The 9,086-nt window shown below is 38.1% G+C and overlaps 1 protein-coding gene across 1 annotated transcript in view; it reads left to right on the top strand.

The window, feature by feature from the left end:
- The window catches only part of pik3r6 (phosphoinositide-3-kinase regulatory subunit 6), a gene marked incomplete at its 3' end in the record, with an annotated part of 16,703 nt that extends 7,838 nt beyond the window's left edge, over window positions 1-8,865 (top strand). The window contains 9 exon segments of the mRNA XM_014004842.1: window positions 3,270-3,354; window positions 4,315-4,419; window positions 4,749-4,840; window positions 5,070-5,138; window positions 5,905-6,037; window positions 6,177-6,246; window positions 6,365-6,563; window positions 7,625-7,766; window positions 8,779-8,865. Of these exon segments, the coding sequence (XP_013860296.1) occupies window positions 3,342-3,354; window positions 4,315-4,419; window positions 4,749-4,840; window positions 5,070-5,138; window positions 5,905-6,037; window positions 6,177-6,246; window positions 6,365-6,563; window positions 7,625-7,766; window positions 8,779-8,865 (910 nt within the window).
- Between the last annotated feature and the right edge of the window lie 221 nt (window positions 8,866-9,086).

The raw sequence follows: 9,086 nt of genomic DNA on the forward strand, positions 1-9,086 counted from the left end.
GTACAGTTACACACTCTTAAAGAAAGTAATCAACTGCTGAATTTTCTTAACCAAACTGGTTCTGCAAAACCAAGTTGAGTAAATTTAGCAATATACATGTTTTCTTTAAAAGAAACTTGGTTGAGTAAATTCAGCCCTTTATTGTTTTTAATGTGCATAAACATCGTCTTTCATGATGATTTTTGACATATTTGATTTTGTTAACTAGGTGTAACAGTAACTAGGTGTTAAATTTTAAAGTAAAGAAATAAAGTAGAATTTTTAGGTTTTAAATGTAACAAAATAAAAGTAAATGTAACGATTTAAAAAAATACTTGGTAAAATTACAAATCCTCAAAACAATTACTTTAGAACTGTCACAAATTTAGTTTCTATAAACCTCTTAATATTTGGAGTGTGATGGGATTTGTGTCATGTGCAGCTGTGATAGATGGATCGCCAACAAACAATATTTTTTAAAACAATAACCAGCTGGAAATGAAATAAGAGTAACAACTTTCTACTTTTCACCTTTTTAAAATGTAAGGGGTAAAACGTTTGCTGAAACATTATTACTCATGTAAAGTACAGGTAAGCCAAATTTTGACTTTAGCAAAAATAACAAAGTATTTTTACCTTGTTGCTTTACAACTCTGAAAACTGTAAGTTGTATCAACAGGATTTTTTAACTTTACATGCCAGAAGTGTTTAGTTGTCACACATATCAGTATATGATGTTTGTTCTTTGTGTCATGTAAAAATACTCTTCCAGCTTTAAAGAGAAAATTCTCAGCTCACACACAAACTGTAGATGCTGATTTCTTTTTAATTTTTTGCTGTTTTCTTTCTGCTGTATGAATTATTACTGCCAAATAGATAATAGATACTGTATATGAGAGGTAAAATATAGGTATGTGAGAGTGGCAGTATGGTTAATGGCTTGCACGGCCCCTCATGGCCAAAAGCCACCATAGTCTCATGATAAACCTGCACATTTTAATGTATTTTTGTTTGGGTTTTTCTAAATGAAGGGAAAAGAAAATATCAGTGCTTCGGTAACCTTAATAGCTTGTTTTGTGAGACGAAATTTAGTTTAAAGTTCTTCCAGCATATTAAAAAAAATTAGGATAATTTCCAAGTATACCGATAAAAAATATTCAGACTTTTTCCTTTTGGCATTAGTTTATGTTCCTTCGTGATGTGTAATTGTGTCGATTTAACACTGCTTGTCCTTTAGACTCTTTGCATCACATCGCAATATTCTATTGTAATTCTTTTGAAATGCGTGTGATGATGCAATGCATCTATTTTTAATCTTTTACTAAACTATAGGTCCACAAGCACGACACAGAGAGACAAAAAAAAAAAAGGCTCAGCATCTCTCTCTGTCTTTCAGGCTAAATATAGCGCCTCGGCTGCCCACTCATTTTGACAAAAAGGAAATGCTGTGTGTATCAGCTTCTGCACTGCATTAATAGTTTCTATTTTAGAGGTAAGCAGCGTTTTATTGGGGTCAAGTCCATAAATGCTGTGGAATCAACTTATGCATGCTGTTTTGTGTTTCTTAAAGAGAAGTCGAGCTRTCTTGTGAGGAAAACAGAGAGTCAACAGTGAGCAAAGCAGTGAGATAGACAGAGACTCCAYTTGTGGCACCCGGAAACCTGTGGTTAAACAGAGAACATTCACCTTCTGAGGCAATGGTTTAACTTTGTCTTAAAGAAATGCATTTGTTACAAGATTCAAAGCTAAATCATTTACAGTTCACTTCTTTTAGAGGCTTTGGAYTGAGTGGTCTGTATGAAGGAAACAGCTTAGAAAAGAAATTAGAAGTTTCTAAATGCTTTAAAGCAAACCTGCAACGTGTCAGAGGTCAGTGTGTAGTTTAGAAAATAATACATGCACTTACACACAAAGTCACCGTGTGCATATGTGCTAGTGACACACAAAGATCACATGTTTGACACACACCTTCTGACAAGAGGAAACAAACTCACCAGAGTGCTCCATTCATGCTCCCTCCCTCTGTTCGACCCACGTTAGTTCAGTTTGTGAGTGGAGGAGAAGTCAAGGGCAGCTTCATCCTTGTTTTCACAGAGGAAGGTAAGTTTATAACATCTTATCTTTAATCCACCAGCTGCTGTTTGTGAAGCAGATTTTGGTTGTTTCTTTGCCTGATGTGTTGCTGCAAAGTGTCGTGGATACACGTTTGGTTTCAGCTCTTTATTGACTGGATCTCATCTTCACTTTTTCTCAATCCTAACTTATTTTTGGTTTTGCCTGTTCTTGACTTTCTTGTGTTTGGTTTGAGCTTTTCTCAGCCTGATTTCTRCTTGTTTTGCACCTCTCCACTTGGACAGTTTTTTACCTTGACTGTCATTTAAGTTGACTGGTTATTAATGTCCTGAACGCACTCAGGTTTTCGGCATTTTTCTTTGATTTGGCAGTGTTGAAGTATTAGAAATTTTGTAATTAGCGTTCATAATAATAATCTCAATTCTGTAGATGTAAAAAATGCCTCAGAAGATTACATTGAGTGTTTAAAACTTGCTGTTTTAGACCTTATTTATTTTATAAATGTATAAGCACATGCTTTATGTTTCATCTGGTCAGATTTGAGTTTGTACAAGTCCAAAAATTGGCACTTTCTTCTAAATTGGAATATAAATCCAACAAAACAGCACATATGAGATTGTGTAGTGGGTGTCTGAGACATGACTCACTAACCTGTGTGAGACCTGGGTCATTAGAGGTGAAGGTGGTAAGAGTTTTTAGCACCGTCGGGTAGTGACAAGGTCCCTACGTAGCTGTGTGTTGGCGTTGGTTGCCTTTAATTTGTGGTGCTTCTACAAATCAGAATCACTTAAGGATCATTTCATCTACAAAAGACTTGKGCTGTGTAATGGCTGTGTTTACTTCCAACTAATCACAGCTGTATTTAAAAAAATAAATTAGCAGCAATCAATGAGTCATTAGACACGGATGTTGCTGAACCTGTTCCAACAAATGAAGGAATGTGCCTTTCCATGAAGCGTGAACACTATGAATTTAATTTCAAGGTAAAGAAGTGTGAAAGTACCTAAGTATTAAGTCAGTAAAAGAGGAACTGGACATGTCATACGTCACATACAAAAGCAAAATCATACAGAGATGTCAGCCAGCATAAGAACTGCAAAACAGAGCTTCAGAACATTTTGTAGAACTTATCTGTGTAATCTCGACAGGCACCAGTGGATGGACAAGGTTTAATATAAACTATGCCTCTTTCTCTTTATYGTGTCCTCTTCTTGCAGCTGATGGAACCACAATGTGTGTGAGGCGTGACCAACGCGGCCCATTCGGATAACACGAGCAGCACGGACAGCATGGAACCTGAAGGTAGACCGGCACTCTCAGATTCGAGTACACTGCACTTCTCAGGACATAAGGAAATGATCTGTCCTTTACCAGGTTCTAAATTKGTTTAAATGTATCCTCAAGTGTGCAAAAGTCCACTAAAATCCACTAAGCCAAGGTGTGATCACCTTAAAGCAGGGGTGTTGTGTAGTTTGCCACTACAAAGAATACCGGTACATGGGCGTCCCACCAAATTCTGCCCAATGTCAGACCTAAGATCTCAACTCATACTTTAAARGTTAAAGTTTACAACAGGATGATTAAGTCTTGCATTTTTGGAAAGGTTGCCTGAAAAAGCCTAATTTCTCTGTAAGAGGCAGGATGTGTTTGCAAAGTTTCATCGTGATGAACCACAAGACTCCTGGAGCAATGTCCTTCAGTCAGCTACGCAGCTCCGTCTGGGCCTTCCTCTTTTCTGAGACGTTTGCAAAGTAGTGCCCCACGTGATGTTTGGAGAAAACAAAACGTAGCATATCAGCACAAAMACATCATACCTTACTGTCAAAGTCTTTTAAAGTCAAATGTTYGGCCATCTGTCTGAAGTCCAGACTTCAACCTGACTGAATTTTTGTGGTTGGATCTTAGCAGAACGGAAGCAAAGTTGGAACAAAGAGTGGGCCAGAACTCTCCCACAACCATGACTGATACAGTCCTACAGAAAACCACTATTTCAAATTTCTGCTGCCAAAAGGTGGATCTGCTGAATAATGAGATGAACTTCTCTTTTCACACCAACTGTGAATTTTGTTTTACTTTTGTTTAATAAATAATGACACAATGGAATCTGCTGTGGGAATTTGTACACTTGAGTTTCGATTGGAGTGATTTTAGGACCTGGTGAAGATCAGGTCATTTTGTAATTCAGTGTTTTAAAGACAAGACTAAATGCAGAGCTGAACTTGATGTTAAGACTTAACTTCCCACACGTGGATTTATCATCAGGTTGCTGCTCCCCCACGGTTCCTGAGTCAGAACTGTACCGCAGCGTCCAGGCTGCCCTGCCTCGAGGGTCAGACCAGCACCAGCCCACAGACTTGTGTAACAAAGGTACCAAGTCATCTATGGCTGCATGCGTGTACATGCTTTTTGTATGTTATTATTCAAGTTGAACTTATTTTTTGTAGTTTATTGTGCTCATATGTAATCAAACAAGCCTCATGAAGAATTAAAGCGGCTAACTTCCTCTGTGTTTGTTTCTATGTTGTTCAATATCCAAGAGCATTAGCAAACTTTTTCTGTGTACAGATATTTATTGAAGCCAGTATGACTCAAACTGTGGAATAAAGCCACATCGGTATTTTGAGGCATATTTCAGATTAGCGCTATAAATGTGACTTTGTTAGTCATGTATTATTGTCTTGTGTGTCTTTTTGCAGGAATGCTGAGATGGACACTTCATAAAAAAGTTCAAAACAATCCGGTGAACAGCTTATCTCTTCTGTGGGTGCTGATAAAAGAGCTGGAAAAGGTAAATGCAATGCCACTGTTGACATTCTCAGGTTCCTCTTTAACACACACACTTCACCTCGAATTTGTTTGTAGTGAAGCTTTTTGCTCTGGTGGATTCTAAAATTTCTTGAGCTTGCACTTTCAAAGAGGAAGGAAGTTAAAGTCACCTAAGACGCATTTCAAGTCACTATTGTAGTTACAGCCGAATGTCCGCTGTGAGCCTTGATGCTCTGCTTGTGTCCCCACAGGCCGAACGATGGGATTCTCGCAAGTTCATCATCCCTTTGCTCCACACACTGATGTACGCCATCGTTCAGGTGCAGTATTCTCAGATTGTTGCATATTGAAACGTAAAGTCAAATGTCCTCATCGCTATCATTTTAAAGTTATTTATTAAATGCTTATGAGTTCATTTAACAAAAACGATACTTTTTTTCTTATGTTTGTTTTGTTCTGTCTTCTTGTGAATGGGTGTTCTGAACTGTAATTTCATTGTGCTCTGTACAGTGACAACAAAGGTTCATCCTTGCCTTACCTTACCTTACCTTACCTTATCTAATCTAAATTCTTAGAAAGTGATCAAACGATGTACATTTACTGATTAGCCTGTGGTATTAATCAAATTCAAGATGACCACCACAAGCAATCAGCCATAGCCAACACATAAGTACTATTCAGTCTGATACCCAGATACTGAGCTACAGTTTGATGTGGTAATAACTGAGTCATCCTTAATGCATTTTTCAAGCACTAACAGATCTCGAAGTATCTGGCAATATTGCATTGTTTTCATGTTATTTACAAGGTTTTGTCAAAACATTTATAACACCTGATTCAATGCCTCTGGGTGGGTAATACACAATAACAATGTTATGATGGTGTTTGTAAGCTGGCTATGCCTATAGATCCTAGCAGGAGAAGAAATGTATACTGTAATATGTCCTGGAAATTAAAAYGTTTAATGCAGTAGTGTCACTGGAGCCAGTATTTTGTTCCTCGTGTCACAGCGTTGGCATAAAGACGCTGCATCATATTTTTTCCTTCGTTGCTTGTTGATGCTTTGTGTGTTTTGTGACATTTCAGACTGCCTACATTCCAGATGAACTCTACAAGCGTGTGTACGACTTCTGTAAGAGACTCCTGACTTATCCTCGGCCTTATTGCACGCTGGGTCTCAATTACACGAGACAGATAAAAACTGAGCGCCTAATTCCAGGTAGGGACCACAAGTCAAGTCTTCAATAGATACCATACTGCTTGAATTTATTTTAAAAAGTAGTTTTATTTTTTTTGTAGTTTATTTGCATAAGTATTTTCATTTTCACTGAGTTATTTAAGGTTTGTTTTATCAACAGGTCTGATGTACCAGAGGATGGTCACAGCTGAGCAGAAGCTAAAAAATGAGCACTATCCTTTACAGGAGAGGTGAGTCATGGTTAGATCAGTGGTTCTCAAACGTTTTCTGCCAGCCCCACTTTGGGTTATAAAACCTCACACACACAGATACACACACCATAGTTCCTTTATTGTTTCTCCTCTGCAGGGTCTTTGTGTTGGCTGACCCAGAGGTCTTCTGTGGACCCTTGATTCCTGTGCTGGAGGGGGATTTGGAGGCATCTGGATCTACATCAACTGGATTTAGAAATCCTCTCGATCACATGCGCAGTGTGGTTCAGCACTCCATCCAGGCTTGTTTAGGGCCAGAGAGGTGTAATGGGCAGAAACTGTCTCAGGCCTTGAGGGTCAGTTTGATTGACAGTTCTCACTTTTTACCCTCCCTTGTGGGGTTTTCACATCCTTTTCTGTTCATACCGTATCTCTGTCTGCTGTAGTAACAACGTATATTTGTCACAAATGCTAACTTATTTTAGCCTTGATTTCTGTTGATAGCATCAGTTTTTGCTCTCCCTCACTGAGGGTTTTGATTTGATTTGATTTATTGATTCAACAGGAAAAGATTACTAAAAATCAAGCCTGACTCAGCATAATTGCTGTTTTACAGCAGGTTCCTGTTCTGCAGCACATAAAACACTCAGAAATACAGCATCACAATCACATCATTATACACCATAGACACAAAGACAAACAAGCATACCAAATTTCAGGAAGGCAGCATTTGCAAAATAGGACGTCTAAATATGAGCACAACAAAAAGTGTCCAGCAGATGGCAGACAAGATTCTTCTTAATGGGCTGTAGTTTTGAAATGGACTTTATGTTTTGAGGAATGTCATTCCATGGTTTAGTATAAACATAGAAGAAAGACCTCTGGCCGTAACAGTTTTTAAAAGTTGGTAATATCAGTTGTCCTTTTGTAACAGATCTAGTTGAATGACCACTTACAGAATTTGATTTGGGTAACAATGCACAGAGAGTTCCATAATTGGCACCTTGGAAGATCTGAAAATATAAATTAATACCACTATACAAATCAAAATTCTGAAAAGTCAAGGCATCAGACAATGAAAGAACTGTACAGTGATGAGTCCAACCAGGAAGTTTTTATGAATTTTGTATGCCCTGTTGGTATAGCAGGAGTCAGCCATGATTCTGATATAGCCATAACATGTGCTTGTGTCTGAGCAAGTATTACTTTGAATTCATCCAGTTTAGGTWCAAGACTTCTCATATTTAAATGACAGATTTTAAAGCCTCTTGTTTCTGTTGTCTAAACCTCAGCAGAACATGTTCAGGGGCAGATGTATGCACGTGTCTGACCTAGAGTTTAGAACTCTCTGTGTGTGCTTCCTGTGAGTGTGTACATTCAACCACGTGTTTTTTGTTTTGTTTTGTTTTTTGAACAGGACAAAGACGCCGAGTCGTACTTTCAGGAAGTGATGGCGATTTTTGAGCGGAGCCTAGAGGAAGGCAGCAGGGGAGAGGAGAAAAGCCTGAGCAGCCATCTTCAGGAGCTGTACAACAAGATTGTTTCAGACTCCGACTCCGGTACGAGCTCTCTGTCTCTGTCAAGCTTTTATAAAGCTGTGCTATGATGTAGGCCACCGCATCCCTTTCAGCTGAGTCATACATAAACTTACTGGTTTAGTGCAACATCTATAAAAAAATGAAAGCCAGAAATATTCAGTAAAACATATTCATATTTTCTGGTTTTATTCATTTTATTGTTTGTTTTCAGTAAAGCAAACATTACAACTTACTGATGTGTTGCATTAAAATCAGTATCATTTGTAAACCGATGAATAATTTCTGATCAGATGTGTGTTATCTGTGTGTTTGTGCTGTGGCAGTGAAACATTTGTTTCTATAATGGTGTATTTGCATTAGTGTTAAAAATCATTTGTGCACTGCTTGTGCACCACTGATGATAAATTGTGGTGACGGTCTATTTCATCACAGTTTGTGGCTTGCAGATTGAGCAGAGTAAGATAGCTGAACAGAGCTCTCACTGCAGTTTTTTTAATTATAAAATACATTTTGCATCCTTTTACAAAACCATTAAGTCATAATGTTGGAAACACCCGACTAAACAGAAGCAGACTTCCCTTTTTTTCCCTTTAAGAATTCTGATTCATTGATGCATGAAAATTGTGCATCACATCATAGTAACCTGATGTGTTATGTATTCTGGAAACAGCATCCATCTTTTGAGCAATTTGTCCTTGTCCTTTTACTGCTGATTTGGTATTGCTGATGATGGACKTGTTTTGTAAGTTAAAAGGCGACATCAAACATCTGTCTGCATCCTCTGTGGCCACATCTGTCCAGTCAGCTGTGTGTATTATTAGCTTTTCCTAAGATCTATTTCCAGTCTTCCTCTTGCTGTTAGTGACCCATCTGATAAACCTGCTAACAATCTTTCCGGCTGGAAGAGAGACGGATGGACAGTAGTGTTCACAACAAGGAAGTCATGGAGGATGGAGGGGGCTTTGTTTTTATTCCCTTTTGTTGACAGTTTCATAATTTTTCCTCCCTTTATTTTCCTCCACATGTGCTGCAGAGCCATTGTGTGGTGGACCCCTGTACAACTGCCCTCTTCCAAACCCAGAGATGAGCTTCTACCTGTGGACAGAGGACCTGGACATCTGTGAGTGGCTCAAAATATTGTTTGCATCAGAAGGAATTTGACAATAATGCTCGGCTAAAACAAACATCTTAATATTTAGTGTGTCTCCCTGTCTTTTTTCTTTTTTTTGGTGATTCTGGTCATTAATATAAAGCCTTAACAGTGGCTGTATCTGAATACGCTCAGATTCTAATAGAATAGAATAGAATAGAATAGAATAGAATAGAATAGAATAGAATAGA

The sequence above is a fragment of the Austrofundulus limnaeus genome, unplaced genomic scaffold, assembly GCF_001266775.1.
Source record: "Austrofundulus limnaeus strain Quisiro unplaced genomic scaffold, Austrofundulus_limnaeus-1.0 Scaffold27, whole genome shotgun sequence".
Lineage (NCBI taxonomy): Eukaryota > Metazoa > Chordata > Actinopteri > Cyprinodontiformes > Rivulidae > Austrofundulus > Austrofundulus limnaeus.